Genomic DNA, 20,605 nt, shown 5'->3' with positions numbered 1-20,605 from the left:
AAAAGAATACAGATTTTAGAACAGATCGATTTTTCAAAATTTTAACACTTTCATATCAGATTTAACATTAATTTATTCATACTATTTATAGAGATTTTTTTCCTGATAATTTTTATACATATTAATACTTACCGATCTTCTAAGTCCTTATGCTCTACCTCTAGATTTTTGTGTGCAGATTTAAGATTTCCGTGTTTTGCAATCAGAGATTCATACTCAGAAGCCTGACGTTCATGCAGGTGCTCCAGTTTTTCATGATCTTTGAGAAGCGAATCATACAATGATTTCAGATCCTCACGCTCCTTGAGTACAGATTCATTTTCATTTTCTAAAGCCGACTGCTGGATCAGCAGTTGTGCGTTCTGATTCATAAGAGATGTACTCTGTGAATTTAGGGTGGAATTTTCAACCTGCAGCCATAAACAGTTGACAAGAGTTGCAAATTAATTTCATTGACAGATTCATCAAGTGAATTTCTTTCTACTGAAAGATTTCAGGACTGTTTCATTCTTAGCAACTCAACATCTCTCTAATTATTTCATTGTCCATCATCCAAGACCAAAATTTTTTTCTTATACCTAAATATATGTTTTTATTTCAATTCATACACCCCTAAGAATATTTTTATGGCAATATTTCAAGAAAGCACTTAAGCATGTTAACACAAGAAAAGAGGGAATATCATAAAATCATAGAATCATAGAATGCTTAGGGTTGGAAGGGACCTCTAGAGATCATCTAGTCCAACCCCCCTGCATACGCAGGGACACCTGAAGCACGTGGCACAGGACTGTATCCAAGTGGGTTTTGAAGATCTCCAGAGAAGGAGACTCCACAACCTCTCTGGGCAGCCTGTTCCAGTGCTCTGAATATCAACTGATTCTTTACTTTCATGTATCTGCTTAAGTGCTATCCAGATGAGAGGTGCATTTTCTCTCCTTCCTGACAGCTCTATGACATTGGAGAAATGCACCAGCAATGATCCTCTAATTACATAAAGTAAACATGCAAAATGACTAAAATAAAAGGAACTTCCATGTCGGCAGAGATTCTTTCTGAAAGTCTTTATTGGACAGAATCTATATTGTCACCACAAAATCCTTGTTGTACCCAAAGATCCATTACAACTGAGATTTCAAACAACAGCCTGCATTTAACAGAGAGAAGGAAGTAGAGTAATAGCACCTGAAAGGAACTACACAGTATTCTCTTCCCCGAGGAACTGCCATTCACAGCTCTCTTCTGCCAACAATAACATTGCTTGCTGGCTTTGTGCATGTGTTGTGAGAGCTGAGCTGACAAAGTATTCTTGCATAAGTGTACAATTCCCCCCGAATTTATGTTAGTACAGTTTTAATGCCCATTAATAAATCAAAATTGGATATTTGACAGATACATTATAAGCTTTACTTGGTGTGTCTCTGAAAAGAATAAGATAATCCAATCCTTGCATTTGCTCAACAATTTAGGATAAAGTCCTTTTCATATGACCTGCATTAGGCTACTCTCCTCCTCTTTCCTATTCAAAAAACGAAGAACACAAAATACTGAGGCTTCTAATAGCCTCTGGGTATCCGTTAAGGTTAAAACAAATCCTAGTGCTCCAGTGCCTGCTGTTACTAAGGAACAAATTCTTTTCTGTTGGAACTGCAGTGTCTTTGTCATGGATGATAAAGCCGAACCTTTCACTAGCAATGAAGTAATGTCTGATGTCGAGTATGTGCTGTGAAACTTCTCAGACCAAATACCCAGTTTAATTTAGTGCAGAATTAGCAGCTACCATTTAAGGCATCCTTTCTCTGCATTTGCTTAAAAATAGTCTAGCATAGTCTACATAGACCAGTTTATGTTTTTGATTCAGTCACATTTAATCATTCTTATTTTCATGAACACATTTCACCTTCAATTTTGATTTCCTTCATTTGTTAAATTCAGAAGGACTGTGTGCAACTATCACAGAAGAAGAAATGGCTGAAGTAACCCTGTGTTTGCATCTTTGCCTCCAACTCTTACAGAAACTGAGCATTATAACGTCCTGTCCTTAAATTCCCATTCAGGGTACCACTTCTACGCCTGTTAGTGATAGAGCCTTTGTGAAGGAGAAGGTTTCCGAATGAGCTGCAGTAGTTACAGAAATAACGGAGCCTTAATGCTCCCAGTCCCCTGGAGCCTGTCATTGGCCATATGCCTTACTGAGCACAAGCCTCTAGCTATCCATGTCAATTAGGAATGCTTGGGATCCTGGTTAGCAGGGTAATCAATTTGAGAAAACCTGATACACAGAACAGTATAATTTCACCACGATGGTAATCAGTAAGAGCATAGGTATTCAACAGTCCCCTACTGAACTCCTCCTGAGAGGAAAAACAAAAACAAAACCATACAAACTGAGGAAAAGCTCTGCAGTTAGCAGGAATTTACAACAGATTTGAGCAGTTTGCTTACATTCCTTATTTCACAATGTTCCCTTTCAAAAATGGAGTTGCTAAATAGAAGCATCAACTTGAAAAATTTCGTTGTAACATCAGCTAACACTGGATTTACTCCTCCTACTGAAAGTCCAAAGTACTCTTGTATTTTCTGGCTTCTTTAAACAGACTCCTTTAACAAAAATGAGACAATATTTCTCACTTTATCTCATTTTGCCTTCAACCTCAGCAGTTATTTAGCAACAATCATCATCACAAAGATGAAAGAATCATTTCAGTGTTCCCCAAAGTACTACAGCATAATGCTGTATAGAAGAGCAATAATTAAAAGCCCAATAATGGGGATTTGTTCATGTTTTGCTATAGAGATAACTTGCAACTTCCCTGAAGTTACAGCAGAACAGCTGAACTCTTAGGGAGGGAGAGACCCCCTTGGTAAAGCTGCCAGGTCTAACTGCATCCTGACTGTTGTCTGCAGCAGCTAAAATCACACTGCTTGATAAGGTTCAGCACAAATCGGCAAACAAACAGGGAACCCTGTCTCACCTTCCACTGTCTCAATTTCGAGTCTCTACAGCCCATTTATTCCCCTAGGCATATCTGATAGAAGAGGCCTGTGCCATTGTGCAGTGCACAAGGCCTGTGCAGTTCACAAGGCATGAGGAACTGTGTAGATACTTCTGCTTTTCTTGGCAAATGAGAATTCAAAATTCACATGTTTCCAAATTCCAGAAATACACACTCATCTGTTTAAAACCAGTGAGCCTATTACCATGCCTATGCTCAATCATTTTTAGCTATCAGACAAGATGAGATATGGTATGTGCACAAATCTTCTGTTTGGTTCACAGACTTGCCAGCCACAAAGGGGACTTCTGTATACTAAATAGATTTCAGTGTTAAAGATCTCATGTGCAGTCATGGTATAACTCGGTTCTGCTTGTCAGCAAGAGACAGGATGATAATTTCAGGCATCCAGGAAATTCGTTATTTGTTCACACATTCAAAGACTCCATCTCACTGTGTTCTATCCCCTTTCCATCATGTGGGCTTTGTATTCTCTCCTTAAGTAGTTTTGAGTCTCAGAACTCCAAAAAGTATCAGATCTAGTAGCTACAATACGGCACTTATCAGACCCATATACCTTCTACCACAGTTAAAGAAAGGATGGCACCTGCATTTTGAACATAATGGCTAGGAGACCTTGAGAGCAGTTATCTTTGCAATTTCCATGCTCACACATCATCATTTTTGCCTTTAAATTATCTGAATTAAATCATTTTTATGATAATCATATGTGTTTTTATGTACTTTCCAAAGATTTCATTTTTTTAAAAAAAAATCTGCACTTAAATAACATCTTAATTTTCCTCTATGTTTTTTACTTCTAACCATAAAAATAGAAAAATATGAAATATTTTACAGTCGCTTTACTACTATGACCTCAATTCAAGGAGGTCTGGATAGGAGACTGAATAAGAAAATCTGCTCTGCTCCTCAGTATAAACTCAAGTATTTAAATATGATAGATACAAAGAATTAAAACCAACTTCTAGAAGTGTTGTTATTGATTATTGTTATGTCTGTAATCATAAAATATTATTTGACTGCTCTTAGTACAGATGATCGTGAATTGCTTTGATTTCCATGTCTGTACTATGACTATCACTATTAGCTTTAAAACATCCACTTCGAAAAAAAAATGAATTCATATTATTTTTAAAAGTAAAATAAGAAAGTATTACCTGAAGCTTGGCGTTTTGAGTTTGCAGTGTAGTATTTTGTTCCTGTAAAGAAACAGTCTGTCTTTGAAGTGCAAGAATCTGAGCCTGCAAATTACTGTTCTGTGTCTCAAGTTGCTTTAATTGTGTTTTCAGTGCTTGTTTCTCTGCATGGAGTGTAGCGTTCTATTAAAAAAAAAAAAAGGGGGGGGAAATGTTGAGTTTCCAGTCATTTAATTAACTTTCAAGAAAACAGGAGTTCTCCAAAACAAACGAAGCAGCATGACAAACTAAGCCGTTATACTTAGGTGTCAGGATAAAGAAGGGTATTTAAAGACAGGTTCACAAAAATATACACGGCAGTACAATTCTGTAAATCACCTTAAACAAAGTAACAACACAGTGGTATTATTACAGGCCAAGATTTTTTTTAAAAAAGGTTAGCCAATATTGTGCATAGGGAGAAACAGAGAAATCTCCAAAACTCGCATAAATAAGGGTTATGCGAGAGGGATTTGTTAAGTATCTTTGGAGACAGAAGGGCAAATCTAAGCTTTTTTAATGCTGCTCAAAAATTTTACAGCATCTGTCATGCAAAATCCAGCACTTTCAGAAGTTGCATTTAATTCAGGTTCTGCTCAGTCCATGAACGAGGTGTTAAATTGCATACTTTTAATAACATACTCTCATAAGTCATTCTAGAACAGATCACAGCCAATAATTAAAATCAGAGTAATATTAAAAACACATCTTACATTTCTTTCTACTTCAATTAATCTATCTTTAACTTTCAATAATTCTCGAGTAGTTTCCTGATTTTCTTTCTCCCATTTATTCACAGACTGATTTTCTTCTCCGCTTCTTGGAGGAGAATTCTGAACCATTCTTTCCTCTTCCTGTCTTTGCTTGAGGGCTTCATAGTTCTTTTTCACCTGAAATTATTCAGGACATCTTACATTAGGTCTAGAAGTTTTGTTTTTGTACTCATTCATCTCATTTTATTACATGACAATATTACTTTTCACAGAACAGGAAATCATATGAGTTATTTTACTTATACATGTGTTTTTATAATGTATTTGGGGAGATGATATGCAAACAGTGTATAGGTACTGATAGCTTAACCATAACAAACACTGACACATATGATTCAAAATCTGAATGACAAACACGAGACCAGCATTTTTTACCTTATTTTAGTGCTTTCACGTTTATCCCCCAACTTTACAATAAAATAGAACAAATAAGAATATTTATTCTAATTAACTCAGAGAGCTTTTCTAGCCAGATCAGCAAGCACAATTTACAGAGAAATTAGTGTTTTGGGCATCCCAAATATACTTCAAATAAATTATTTATCCACTTGAAACCTTCAATGACCAATGACTCAGCAGTGTTTTATATGATCATAACACCTGCCCTGTATTATTACTGTCTTAAAAAAAAAATGGGTTGCACCTTTGCCCTGCTTTATATTTCAGAAAGCTAAGGGGTCTTCTCATTTCCTTCTCTTCAGACTTGATCTAACACTGCATGCCAGGCACGTTTGAAGCACAGATGCTCTGACCTCCCTGACTCTCACACATCTCTCTGCTGAGCGCCCTTGGATCCTCCCTCCCTCCTCTCTTCCGCAGCCGTTGTTCTTGAAACATTTCAGCCATTTCCCCCCAACACTGCCTGTTTTCCCATCTTTCTTACACTAAGTATCAAGCAAAGCACAGAAATAACAACAGCTGGTGTTGTTATAGGTGGGTAATTTAATTTTTATAAAAAATGTCTTTTGTCTTACTGTTTTAAGTTCCTGACGGAGTTGCTGGTTTAAATTCGTTGATTCTTCTAAACGAGCCTCCAAAGCAGCAATTTTTTCTTCTTTTATTTCAAGAGACTTCTTCAGCGTAGATTCTAACTTTGATTCCAACAGCTTGTACCTACTGATCAATGAAATGACACAGAGATAAACATTTGTATTTCCAAAATTATTTTAGGTATTTAAATTTTAAAATGTGCTGATATGTCACTTGAAAACTGACTTTAGACTGTGAGCCTTCTGCTACAAAAAAACAGTAGCCATGTAGCTCTCCCTAGTTATTCCAATAATGGCTGAACACTCACTATTATTCAAAAGCATGAAGACACTTCAATATTAACATCCACAAAACTTTAGGAGTCTCAGATGAAATGCAGATGAAGACATCAGTTTACATTTGAACAAAATGTTAATTTTCATCTGTTGCACTATTCAAACCTAAACGAATTAAACACGTTAGAGATGCAAAAAGCCACATGAGCCGCCACATCAGGCCTACAACAGCAGGCAGGGTGCTGCCTTGCAAGGGTGGCGGAGGGCGCAGGGCGCGAGCGGTTGCACAGGACTCGTCCGTCTGGATCCACTCCAGTCACTCAAGCAGGGACCTGAGCTAAATTCGGATGTGAAGTATTTGGAGAGCAAGATTTTCATCAGTTCCCATTTCCTGCCTGCTCCCAACCAAGAGGCCTTAGGGAAGAAGGGACACAGCACTGTGCAGGTGCATACTCGTTTGATGTATAAATGTGTGGATTGCTCATGCTCACTCAGCCCAGCTGCTGCTATTTTAATACTGCTACCAATCCTGTTTCATAAAGCTTCCAGATTTTACCATATCTACAATATTATAGAGAACGCCCCTCAAAAATCCAAACCACTTCTTTTGGAGTGAAGCAGTCAGATATAGAGTACATTAGAGTATATGGGTTTAGAAAAGCATCCTCTGGAAATGTCAGTGCAGGATATTCTAGAGAACTATTAGCCTTTTTAGGAAATACTGAAAGAAACAGTCATTAATCATTTTTAAACGGCACAGTCACTGTACATGTGTTCAGAACCTGGAAAGCATTCCACTTTTCCAGAATAGGCGAAAATAGAATAAATCATAAATATTCCCTTTTTCATCTGACCACTGAAGAATTTGTCAGCTCTGTAAAAAGATCACATGGCAAGAGATTCCTGAGCAGACAACAGCATTAGATCTTGTCAGGAATTGGAGCAGAATATCAAGAGTAGAAGAATTATTAGTAAAAAGCTGTCCAAAAAGATCTCATAGTGGGATGAGATGCTGTGGTATGACAAAATTAATAGAGACTTAAGAACAGGCAGTCCATAGCCAATATATGAGTATGTAACATTTTATCTTCTTGAGCTGAAGCATACGTTCAGCTGCAAGTTTCTGTCACTGAAAGTTATACAATTATGCACCAAAAAAAGAAAAAGACTAAGAGCAGAGACCAATCTCCATTTTCTTTTCCAATACGTCATAATGAAGCATGTTACAAATTGAGTATTTCAGATTGGGGCATCCAATTCCATAGATTCTGTTTTTAAAGAATTCAACAACCATTTTAAAGGTACAACATAAAATGGAGAACTTCAAGGCTACTGCATAACATGTAGTCAGTTTAGGACCCAAAAGAAAGATTTTGAAATGCTGCCAAGAATGCTTAACAAAAACACAAGCACTCTCCAGTCGGGGGAGAGAAGTTGTGCAGCTTCAATTTCTTGCACCAAAAATGAGAGATGCAGACAGAAAATACACTGAAAAGTAGTTTTGGTCATAATCAATCTAATTTTCTAGAGATCTATACTAATGCCTTATCTAGATAACAATACAAAGCAAATAAACTAGATAATTTTTGGATGGAGGAAGAAGCTGAGAGTAACAGAAAGGCAAGACAGTTAAAAGTATATCGTTTCAAATAAACCAACCTTTTCATTTTGAAAACGGGTATTGTGCCATTCACAATTCCCCAGTTCAACATGTAGTTATTAAGGACGGGTCTGCGTTCTGGTTTGAGAAGCTCAAAGCAGTCGGGTAGCCCAAGTTCCTCCAAAGCATGAACTATGTGGCGATTGGCCTGAGCTCAGAGGTAGGCTTCAGAAAAGGTTCTGGGAAGCTTCTCCTTCTGGGAAGGAGATCAAGCTTCATCTCCTCCCAGACCACCTTGAATGGACACACTGCACCCTGCCTGATACTCAAAAATCTCACACCACCGAATACCCATCTGCCTTTGAGGAGCTTTCCTATGATTAAGGCTAGACAGTCAAGATTGCCACCCAGTCTGTTCGTTGTGCACCTGTAGAGAACCGAGCACAAGCTGCTCTCACACCACTGCAGCTGAGCAGCACCAAATTATATATAGGGATCTATGGCCAGCAGGAGACGTGCACCAAGCCAAGCACCAGTCAACAAGCATAAGACTGCTTTAGCCTGCTCCTTGGTCTGTGCTTCTAATATGCAATAAATACACTGCAAAATATCTGCACTGCCTCCTTAAAAAAGGATTATCAAGTAGAAGAGCAGGAAGGAGAGGAGGTAGAAAAGACTGAAAAGTACTGTTTTGTGAGAGTACTTCCCCCACTTCGCTAACCTGGAAGCAAAGAAAGGAACGGAACAGGTCATGACAGGGGACAGAAGTCTGCTGAAAACTCATTTACAGATAATTCAGTGAAACTTGGATAAAAATCTGAATTCTACAGACACACACAAGTCCGAATTGTTGTCTGAAATTTATATATCCAATAACACCATTCTGTAAATTGCAAGGAAAATACTAGTATCATTTAACACAAGGACATAATTAATACAGTGACCCAAACAAGCTAACCTAGGGGACACAAACTTGCAATATCTGAATCTATAGAGAGATATGATCACTTCTAAAGGATGTCTGTCTTTTCCACTGTCTGGAAAGTAAAAGTAGATTCATAAACTTTTCCACATAGGGTCACTTCTCAAAGTGTACTTGCAAGATAGTATTTTTCTTTTGCAGGGACACTCATCTCTAGTATTAGAAATCACTACTTAGAACATTGTTGCTCAATCAGGACTTCTTCTAGGAGGTGAAAGGTTCAACTCTTTCATCTCAAGGATTGATTCTTCTTTATATGGTATTCTAACCAGAGGACAACCCAAACTCATACTACGCACTGAATGCTACACTGCTAGTTTTTACTCAGCAGAAATTACAGACGTCAAGGTTCTGAGAACATCTCTTGACAGAGGAACTCATCTGTGCACTGGAAATGCAGATGAAAGTGGAAAACAAGAGGTGGCAAACGACTCTGCACACAGGATTCTGGCCCCGTGCCAGTAGCAGAGCACTGGCATTAAGAATGGAAAACTGAAGAAGAAAATATAATCTGGTTTCTTTTTGATACAGAAGGCCCCCAAATCAGGTTACACATTCATGATCTGTGATTATGATTGATTGTCTTTTTTTTTTTTTTTTTTTTTGAAAAAATACTAATGACAATGAATAGCATCATGAGAAAAAAAACTGGCACCAGGCCCATACTAGCCCTGTTTTCCTGTCACACATTTTCCCTAAATCCCCTCAGGGTAACATACAACACAACACAGAGTAGAGGAAACAGATGTCAGGATAGCAGCTGCTTTATACTGGCAGATGTAGCAGAGTGATGGAGACAGTACGAAGTTTCAGAGAAGCTTGAGCATTGGTTACTTCTCAGACAGTGTTAAGTGGCAAGGTAAGCAGAGTTTCTTGATAGAAAAATTAGAAGGAAGTAATTCTTAAGCAGTGTGAGAGTTTGAGCTACCCTTTCACAGATCAAAAGCATAAGAAATCCAAAATTTCTATCAGTTAAGTAGCCAAAAAAAGCCAAGAAAACCCACTTGGGCCTATTATCTTTTATTGCTATTTCTCCTGCTGCTAACTAAAAATCAAAAATTTTATTTATACATAAAGAATAACTATTGTCAGACTTCAAGAGGCTTCTTAGCAACAAAAACAGGAAATCACTTCCACAGACTGAATGTAAGGAGATATTAACTACCTTATTCATTTTTAAGAGCAGCTAGTACCATTCCAAATCTATCACTGTTACTATACACTTAAGAGCACATACAAAAAAGTCTGTAAAATCATTTTACCATTCTGATTGAGACCTATTTCTATGCTGCTCCATGCCTGCCTTGTCCATTCTTACCTGTCATCACTGCTCTGTTCGTCATGCAAAAGACGCTCTTTATTTAAGCCTATTTTTTCGAGTTCATGGGCAAGTTTTTCTAGATCATTGTTCATTTGTTGGGCCTTCAGTTTTTCATTCACCAAATCCTTGCACATACAAAAAAATACAGTTAGCAATATAATACAGAGTCATGCAGTCATCATTCTAGAAGTGCCTAGCCTTGTCTTTATGACTAGCTACATTACTAGCTCAAATTACCCATTAATGTTATTTCTCCCTTCCAACCGTCAGCTTCCAGTTATATTAGACGTTACACTCTAACTACACGTACAATTCCATCTCAGTTGCTTGCTCTCTTCTAGAGCTTCCATTTCAAATCTGGTTTAACATTAGTTGAGGGAAAGTTTCAGTCTGTGCCATATTCATTTAATAAAGGCATATCTGAACTCCATGACACTCTACGAGCAGCTCTAGAGGTTTAAACACAGTACCATTGTATTTCGCTACTGAGATTATTCTTTGACTATTTTTGACTACTGTATAACTCTTTCCCTAGTGTATCCGTTAAAGATGCTAACGGTATACAATTTACAAACTTCCCCCCCCATCACTCTTTCTCTACATCACAAATTAAGACAAAACACAGGAACTAATTTCTACTTACCTCTCGTAAGGTGACAAGAGTTTTCTTATCAATGGTAGCTCTTTTCACAAGTTCTTTATTTTCCTTTTCCAGTTCTTTCAGACGTATACATGACTCCTTATATACAACTATTTCTTTAAATAGAGATTTATTTTCCTTTTCCAGATTACTAATTTTTATATTGTTTTCTTCTAAAGTACTGTCTTTAATCTCTGCTTGCTGTCGAAGCCTTTTATTTTCCTTTTCTAGCTGTTTCTTATCTTTCTCCAGTTGGGAAGTCTCTTGTTCTAACAACTTATTTTCCTTTTCCAACTGCTCTAGGCGCTTACTAGAGATTTTAAATTCTTCTAAGTTCTTTTGCAGAGTCTGATTTTCAGACTCTAAATCTTGTAATTCACTTTCTAACTGCTGAATCTTCTTGTTACTGTTTTCTAGAGCTTTCTGTAGCCTTTGGTTTTCTGTGTCTAGACCTTGGTAGCTGACTTCTAAGCGTTCAGTTTTCTTAAAAGAGGCTTTCATGAGTTCTAGGCTTTTTTTCAGTTGCTCCTTTTCACTTTCCAGTTCTTTATTTTCTAGTTGCAATTGTGCCACTTTAATGCTGCTACACTTCAAAGACTCAATTGTTCTTCTTAATTCTAAATTTTCTTCATCAAGTTGTGAATTCTCCTTTTCTAAGGACTCTAATTGAAATGTGAGATTTTTTAGACTATCCAAAGTTTTTTTCAGCTTTCTGTTTTCCATTTCCAGACTGGAGTTTTCTTGTTCTAAGGCCTCTATCTTCTCACAAGTAATTTTTAAATTGGTGATTTTTTTCTGTAATAATTCGTTTTCTTTCTCCAGATGATGCAACTCATTCTCAAGTTCTTCTGCTCTTTCTCCTTTCTCCTTATAGTGCTCCAGTTCTTTCCTGACTTGTTTTTTTTCAAATTCAATCTTATTTAACTTACTACTGGTCTCCTTAATAGACTCATGAAGAATTTTATTCTCTTTTTCAATTTCTTTTACTCTTGCTTCAGCACTGATTTGGGAACGTTGTCTCAGGGAAGCTACCGTTTGATTCAAATGTTCATTTTCTTGTTCTAATAGCCTAATCTAATTTTGGAGAGAAAAAAAAAAAAGTGTTGTTAGTATGTTTAGTACCATGCTAAGAAATATTTTTTCCATATCCAAACTGAAAGTTATAGAGATAATAAAAATGGTATTTCCTGTTTAAGTTTTTAAATTTTTATTTATTCATTTTTAAATCTATTACTCTACTGATATTTATTTGCAGTGTTACTAAGACTATGTATGTGAAGAGGCAACAGTTTACAATAAAACGCAATCCTGTGCCCCGTGCTCTAGGTGCAGGGGGTTGGACTAGATGATCTCCAAAGGTCCCTTCCAACCTTAACAATTCTGTGATTCTATGAAACCAACAATCAAGCGTTATCTTCAAATATCTTTCTCTTAAATAACAAAACAAGGAAAAATAATATAATGCAAAACAAAGCACTCTTCCTTTGTTAGCTTCATTTCACTTCAGTTGCTTTTATCCCGGTTTAACCTACTTTTCTTACACATCAGTCATTACAAGAGACATATCTACTAGAAACAGTCATAAGGCATAAAGATGGTAATTGCAGTCAAGGCTAAACCAAACTTGAGAAAGAAATGCAGAGGACATAAAAGTGCCTTTATTTTATTTAGGAGCATAGAGTTGATATTTGAATACAAGGAAATTCTGATCACAGTCAATTGCATTTTAGGAAAAAATGCATCAATTCTATACCAATTTTTCAACAAAATAAAAGTTGTTATCATGCTCCAAAAGAGTTTCCGCAAAGAGTAAATCATTGCTATGACTGAACTATTTTCTTAAGGAACATATTCTCCTATTTACTTTCAGGATAAAAGCAGCCTGTGCATCTGCATTTCTTGATTTTTTAAATGGCTCCAACCCAGTGGAAATTACTAGTGGATATATAGCAGATCACAAAAAAACAGAAAAACATTTAGATCAATATTTAATAATACATAAATAAGATAACATAAGGGATGTTTCAACAACATTTGAGAAGACTGAAAGCAGTAGAAGAAAGGAAAACAGACTGAGGAAAAATGCCATATGACTTCTCTCATACTTAAGTTTGTGTGGAGGCATTAATTATGGAATACAGGGGTTTGTTCCCAGCAATACCAAAGTATTCTAAAACGATTAATGACAGGCTCTTATGACACACACAATTTTTGCAACACTTGTACAACACAATTAACATGCCTTTAGCAAACTATGTTACTATTTTTTAGTATGTTACTGGACGTGCACAATTACTTTCCATATCTCTGTTTCTATAACCCTAGCAAAATGATATCTCCTGCAGTTTTTGACAAAATTAAATATTGTCTTTTTTTGTTCAGTTTATATGTCTGATATTTTCTCATTTAATAAGGATTTTAAAAGTATAGTATCCTGTATTCTAAAGGAGTGTGCCCCTAAGTTTTATATTAAACCAAATAAAGAGAAATCTCATCAAGAAGCATCAAAACAATTTATAACAATTACAATACTAATTTTGAAAAATGTAATTCCTAAAGATAGTATTTCCAAATGTTTCCAGAACTCCTTTCCTACTGGCTGCCCTTCCACAGGTCCTCTAAATTACTCTGCAAAGAACTGTGGAACATCTCTGCACTGATTAGATTCCCTCTTCTCAGGCATAGCCATAATTTTTCACTAAGAAGCAGAAGCCAGTTTCTGGTGTCTAAAAATAGTTTCTGCCATCTACCTTCAAGTCACAGAAAGGAACTACCCTAGTGCATGGAGCTTTACAGACATGGCTGCAATGCTTCCTGCCCCGATGCTCAAGAAGGCAGGTGACACAGGAGCGAGCTGGCAGCGGAGCAAATGCTGCTGCTCACTAGGCCCCTTCAAGGGACGGGCTGCTGCGGTTCTCAACGGAGCTCAAGAGTGTTTGGCCCACACCAACTTTTCTGCTTTAGCAGAACAAATCCCTCTAAGCAACTAAAGCATGAGCACGGCCCACAAAAGCCCAGGAAGTATAATAAAAATTGAAATGTAAGAAAATACCAGAAAATCCTAAAACTAACCCTGAAGTCTTAGCTAAAAATGAGCCAATTCTCACATGCTGCAGATCTTAGATAAGCCATTTGCTGCATGCATTCTCTTCAGGCAAATCCGTTACACTCATAATCTCTTTATGCCTATTAAGAAGTACAAAAGGAGAACAGTGAAACACAAAATTTGACTTTTGATTTTGCTACTCACTTGCCGCTCTGAATTTTCTCGCAGCGCTTCAAGCGTCTTTTCAAGTTCTGCTTTCTCTTTCATTAGATCTTTAGTCAAATTTTGACTATTCTGAAGGCTTTGCTTCTCTTGGCTAATTTCATTCTCCAGCCCCTCAAGCTATGAAAAGAGAAATCAATGAAAAATGTAAAATTTAAAAATGATTACATTTTTACATTTGCAATGTAAGTTGCAAATGTAAGAGATAATATTATTTTACTTTTATAAAATTTAACAAAGCAAATTAAATGAAGGAACAAACCAGACTTTCCTATTCTGTGCGTGAAATAGCTCACCTATTCAAGGGTGAAAGTCACATCTACCAAAATTTTCTCTCTAGGTTCAGCAGAATATATGTAATATCTATATGTGAAATCTTTTATATATAAAATTGGTCATATTTTAACTACACTAAAAAAATCCATTTTAGTGAGGTTTACACTATTCTTTCAAGTCTCTTTCATAAGGGTTGAATGTTGTTTGATCTTATTTAATGTATTCATGTACTGGTCACATCTAAGTCATAATTAGTAACTTCAAAACAACATACACATTGTATTTTTAAAGAATCATCTGCTGTGAAGTTTACATTCTATGTCAAGTCCATGGTACACATTCCTCCCTCCTGTAGAAGTCCAGACATAAATCTGACTGCACAGTGGTCAAATATTTCCATAAACAAATCCTCCAAATTAAATCTGTTCTTGCTGTTGAATACTGAGAAATTAAAAAAAACGCTTAAAAAAAATAGAATGGCATTTGTTCTTCCATGAAGTAATTTGCCAAATGGAAGTATACAAAAAGAACACCACAGTTAGCCCAAAACCTGAGTTAAAAAATTTATCTTAAAATTAGAATACTAACATTTCATCAGCCTTCTATTTGCTTCTCTATCTGACATTAAGATTTTCCCAGTTTCTTGTCCAACAGAAGAATATTTGTTTTTTGGGGATATTGAAATTTTCATTGAGGTGCAATCACACTCTACCAAATTTCTCAATAAACTGCCCAACTGTCTTAACAATTGTTTGCCAACTGGGCACCAGCAGTAGCATTTCTGCGGACACAGTCTTCATCCTGCCTCTGTGAGGTTCTGGTTAACTCTAAGAGAGGAATTTACAGCTTACTTCCAAAGAAAGCATGCCAGATAGAACACCATGTATGGAGGATCTTGGTAGAAGGATCTTCTTGATTATCACTGAAGGACCATCCAACTTGATGAGGCTGTATGTGTATCACAGAGAGGTAACTGTGACAGCCAAAGATAGCAGGGAGAGAAATTTCTTACTAGAGATATTTAGGGATTTTGTGTCAGACCACACCAGAATTTTACCTATTTGGTACATAGGTCAGTCTAACAGATCTCTCCAATTCTGCCTAGAGGACAGTAGATTTCAGCTAGTAACGGTTATCTAATATCTAAGCCCTGAAGATAACGGAATTCAGATTTGTTCAGTTTAAAGAGATGGTGTGAGAGCATCAAGGCAATACTGCTAAAAAAAAAATGTCAAGAACATGTGGGATCCAAGTATCTTTGACTAAGCAGTAGTAGTAGCCTGGACACACAGAAGTCCCATCGCAGCAAACAACCAATGGCCTTTCATTTGCTTCAGAGCGTCTCGCACTAGCAATGGTTGTCTACTTTTTCCAAGATGAATAAAACCAGAGAGCATTTAACACTGGCATTTGCTATTTTCCCCGAGACATTTATTATCCATGTAACCACATAAGTTCACAGAAAAGCCAACGAGAAGTTATACAAAGCAAGACAAAAACAGTGGGTCTGGATTTTATTTTCTTGCTGGCTGATCCTCGAATAAGCATCTCTACTGCTTCATTTTTCTCCTACCTTTTATTTCTTTCCTGCACTTCAACAACCCAGCCAGTACTGTACACCAGCTCAATTGCTGAAGAAATATTTTTAAGAAATCAGAAAAAGCATGAAAATATTGAAGACAAGAACTTAAGTTCTTTTCCCCTCACTACCTCTTAGTCTAGCACTAGCTAGACTAGCATTAGTCACTAACCAATGATAAAGTTATTCTGTATGACATGAGAGGAGATCTGATCAATATGTGATTCTGTGACATACGTAGTTTCGGGAATAAAATGTTGAAAATTAGTATGGATATATCTGATTAGTTCCTTTTACTCTCTTGTTCCACAATGCCGCAGCAACACATCCCTTTTTTTTTCCCTGACTTTTAAAAGAGCATAAATTTTCTATAAACAAGGACACAGGAACAATTTTGTTGCTTATTTGAAAACTGCCTGGTATCTCTATTCACGTGCAATTAATAATTTACAAAAACAAATGAACCCAACAAATAACCTTCGAAAGTACTATAAGAAATTTTCATCTTTCATTATGTCCCCAATATTAGTGCATTGATTTTTCCCCTTGTAGCTATGAGAACTTTCTGAATAAAGCAGTCACATACATAATAAAAAGCATAATTAAAAAAGAAATAGGTCTCCTGCACAAATAAGGTTTTTTTGTTCAAACTTATAAATAACACTTATTTACAAGTGTTAGAATTATAACTTGTAAGCGAATAACACAAAACTGTGTAGACTCTAACATATGATGATGTCTACCTTTTTGCTAAGTCTTTGGTTTTCTTTCTGCATTTTCAGTATCTTTGAACTACTGCCTTCCACAGAACCTACTGCATTTTGTAGTTCTTCCACTGTTTTCAGTAAACTTTGGTTTTCCATTTCCAGCTTCAGTAATCGGCTTGATGCCAGTTCATTTACTTCATGACCAAGAGACTTCTGTGGCACTGTAGAATTAAAAAAAAAAAAAAAAAAAAAAAAAAAAGCACCATGAATAAATAGAACTTGCCATTGGCTGGAGTTCTCAGAGGACACACTTTGCACTGGCATACTCACAGGATTCAGAAACCTATGATGATCCCCCAGAGCCTTTCTTGTGAATACACTTTTCTCAGGGTTAATGACCCACCTCCCTTACCCAATATAAAACATTATAGAGGTTTAAAGGCCATGTCCCACTCATGCTTCAACTACAATCCAGGCCAAGATTGCTTTCCTGCAACTGAGGAAATATGTCCAAATGAATCCCTTGTATGTAGTCCTCTGTATAAGCAGAAGTACTTCATTGGAGAAATTAAATTTATGCCATGGTTCTATCTGTAAACAATTTCTCTAAAAAGCTTTAATAATTCTTCCTTAACTTATAGAACATTAAGATGAAGAGTCACAAACTGTGTTAAACAGGTAGACACTCGAATTAGTAACGCGATACTGTTCCAAGACATCAAACCTGCATTTAAGAGCAAAAGAGCCACAAGAGGCTTTTCATACAGGATGCATCTCTGGGGATATATAGGACTGAGAGGAAAAAAACAAAACAAAAAAAGAAGTGTATTATTTCTCCCATTCACAGAGCAAAAGATAGTGCAACTTTGCACGACAGGAGTTATGATTCTCTTTTAACTGTCCAGTGTTTGAGCTTTGCCCCGACTTCTAGGTAGGTCTCTTGAGCTGGCAGGTAAGAAGAATTAAAAGACTGCCCCCACCTTTGTAATTCTGCTTCAGGGAGAAAAAGAAAAAAAAAATCTGCAAAGACACCAATTTTCTAGTTATCCTCTGAAGAAAGGCTCAGCAGACACCTTCCGCTGCCAGAATGCTTCCTTTACATTCTGCAACACTGGCCAGCTGAAAGAGCAAAGCACAGAGACTGCTCCAGGCCTTGGAATCTTCTGAGTTCAGTGAGGACTAGAGCCATTTGCTGCCACATCTCTAGACACAGAATCTGGGAGAAGATAAAGGAAGTACAGGGCAAAGTGCAGCAATTGGCCCTAGCAGATACTTGCTCACTAGAACATTCTCACAGTGTCTAACGTATATTTCTTATTAGAGACAAGAGAGAAAAGAAACCAAAAAAAACACGCACACACACACACACAAAAAAAAAAACACACACACAAGTGCACAAAACAAAACAACAGCAAAAAAAACAAAACAAAACAAAACAAAACACACACACACACACACACACTGAAAAGCCAGGAGAAGCCACAAATAGACAGCTATTTCACTGAACAAGCTTCAGGGAAACGAGTAGTATGACTATTCAGCAGTAGCTCAGCGCCAGGAAAAAAAAAATGTATTTCATCATTTGACTTAATTGTTTTTAATAGAAATGCTATTTGACATATTTAAGTAAATCTTACTTAATTCCTCCCCACAATTCCAATTCTCATCTTTATATAAAACCAAAACAGATTTGTAAGTAGTATAATTAATGGCAGCTCTGCTGAAGAAGCTTTTTCCTTCATATTTAAACTTACAGAGAAAACTGTGTAAGCAAATGAAATATTTCATGCCAGAAGTTTGTGTAATAATAGGCAAATATACATGGTTTCACTTTTTTCAATTTATCTGAGTTTGCAAGTATTACTATGTTTTTACCTTCAGAAAGTTCAGTACTTCTGTTTATCTGTTCAAGTTCCCAGCCAAGATGCAATGATTCATCCATGCTTTGTTTCTGAGCCATTTCTAGAGTCATATTTTCCTCCATGAGTTCCTCAATCTTCTTTCTGTCCATATCACGCTCCTTAAAAAATATTTCACGTATAATTTTAGAAAAAAAAAGTAATGAACCTGCAAAGAACCTCCTCTCATTATAACCCACGACAATGACTCTTACAATTACTCTTTTTCCAAGTTCCCCCTTCCCAGAATAAAGAGAAACCATGCATAGATGGTATGTAGGGCTTAACAGCACACATATCATTAAAAAAATAGAATAGACACACAGAAGCAGAATTTCACCTTCTCTAGAATACTGCAAGACTACTTTAATTTAGAAAAAGTAACAATAAGAAAACAGGTTTGGGTCTCATGATGAAAGTACCTCACCTTTATTATTTATTTACCCTTCTCAAACTCCTTGCTTATTTAAGAAAAAAATCACAGCTGTAACTTTCAAAATAGTTAGAAAATGAAAGTAAGTAAGTAGTACCTCTTTAAGGAAAATCCTTATTATTTTTTTTTTTTTAAAAAAGAAGGGAGAAAGAAAAGGAAAGGAAAAAAAGCTCAAATTATGCATGCAATCACACATAATCAAATTATGTAAACTGTGATTGGATATTTTAGAATACTGACTGTTTTGAAGAAAAGATGGTTAACAGCTGAAAGCATATTGGGAAAAACTGCCTGAAAAACATGTCACTATTACCAGGATTTCAAATACTGACAACCTGCAGCTTAATTAAGTATTTAATGACAATACACTATCTTCTCATCGAAAGAATTACTAATGAGATTCTATATTCTTTATTATATTTTAAGATAGGGGATTAAAGAGTAGTACTATCTTGGAAATTTGTACTTCCCTAGGTAGAACCAAAGCTACAGCAAGAAATTGTATCCAAAAGATGTAAACAACTTGAGATATCTTCGTCCTCTCCCCCATGCCATTTTGATTAGGAGAGCTTCTGTTAATAAATATGCAAATGAAATTCAAAGCATATCGGTTATCTTTGTCATTCTCCATTTACACTTACCATCTCCATATCATGTAATTTAGCTTTTAATTGTAGATTCTCTTTTTCTAACTCATGTAATTTATCAGAACGGGCTCGGGTCCCCTCTAATTGATCTTCCAACATTGTCTTTGTTTCTAGCAACACTTGATTGTCCTCCTTTAGCTCCTGCAAGAATTAAACCAAAAGGAACCACAAAAAGGTATATTCTTATTAAAAGAAACTTTGATATTCATCATACCTAGTTTTAGAAGTGTTGTTCTACTAGCATATGTTCATTTTGAAGCTATAATAGTTCTGTTTTTCACTAAAAAAAATAGCAATTTCATACAACTCTAACTTACATAAAATTTTACATAAAGGAAATGGCATTTCCACTAAAGCATTAGAAATTAATAGGCTGTTGATTAATCACAGTCAGGCTATGAACACCCTTGTAATCTGACCTTTGTCACTGAAAGACGTATTCCAAATTGTCTGAGTGCAGCTGATCAAAATACTATCATCAAAAAAAAAAAAAAAAAAAAAAAAAAAAAAAACACAACCTACCATATATTTAAACTGCAGAGTTTTCTGCGTATGATTGACAGCAGCTTACATGTATTGAAAAGGTATCTAACTCATGGAAGAAAGTGTCAAGCCTAATAAGCTCAAAGGCACTTGCCACAGGTAAGACCTGCCTGAACGGAGCCTGCTGGAGGCAGGCAGAGCATGACAGGAAAGCAGCAGTCCTGAGCTTTCTCTAAGCACCTTGCATTGGTTGGTGTCATAGGCAGAAGACCAGTGTAGATGTGCCTTTCGTTCTGTAGTTTATTTTACTACCAGGTAGACCACCCTAGTCTTTATGTTGTAGGAAATGGAGAATATTTTTCTACAGGCTATATTGAGGCTTATGGGCAACTGGGTAGAGGGACTTAAATGCTCCATCAGGCTCCTCTGTGTTAAAAGCTCAACAGCATGCTCCAGAAGACAATCATATTCAAAAGGCCTAAAACAGCTTTAATTTATGAATACAGAGGGCTGCTTTTAAAAAATTCTTTAATGGCACCCA

At 36.3% G+C, this 20,605-nt stretch overlaps 1 protein-coding gene across 13 annotated transcripts in view; it reads right to left on the bottom strand.

The window, feature by feature from the left end:
- The window catches only part of CCDC88A (coiled-coil and HOOK domain protein 88A), a 77,222-nt gene that overhangs the window by 21,564 nt on the left and 35,053 nt on the right, over positions 1–20,605 (bottom strand). For all 13 annotated transcript variants that reach the window (XM_088532405.1, XM_088532329.1, XM_088532335.1 and 10 more), the window contains exons 11-20: positions 19,576–19,722; positions 18,479–18,623; positions 16,640–16,824; positions 14,024–14,161; positions 10,777–11,847; positions 10,131–10,258; positions 5,940–6,081; positions 4,906–5,082; positions 4,175–4,336; positions 133–410 (exon numbers count right to left, since the gene is read on the bottom strand). In XM_088532405.1, the coding sequence (XP_088388531.1) occupies positions 133–410; positions 4,175–4,336; positions 4,906–5,082; positions 5,940–6,081; positions 10,131–10,258; positions 10,777–11,847; positions 14,024–14,161; positions 16,640–16,824; positions 18,479–18,623; positions 19,576–19,722 (2,573 nt within the window). The remainder of the gene's footprint in view (positions 1–132; positions 411–4,174; positions 4,337–4,905; positions 5,083–5,939; positions 6,082–10,130; positions 10,259–10,776; positions 11,848–14,023; positions 14,162–16,639; positions 16,825–18,478; positions 18,624–19,575; positions 19,723–20,605) is intronic.

This window comes from Tinamus guttatus, unplaced genomic scaffold (genome assembly GCF_059628265.1).
Source record: "Tinamus guttatus ecotype Peru unplaced genomic scaffold, ASM5962826v1 Tinamus_guttatus_pri_ptg000033l, whole genome shotgun sequence".
Classification (NCBI taxonomy): Eukaryota; Metazoa; Chordata; class Aves; order Tinamiformes; family Tinamidae; genus Tinamus; species Tinamus guttatus.
The sequence above is the reverse complement of the archived record's forward strand: the minus strand, read 5'-3'. Positions and strand labels throughout refer to the sequence as shown.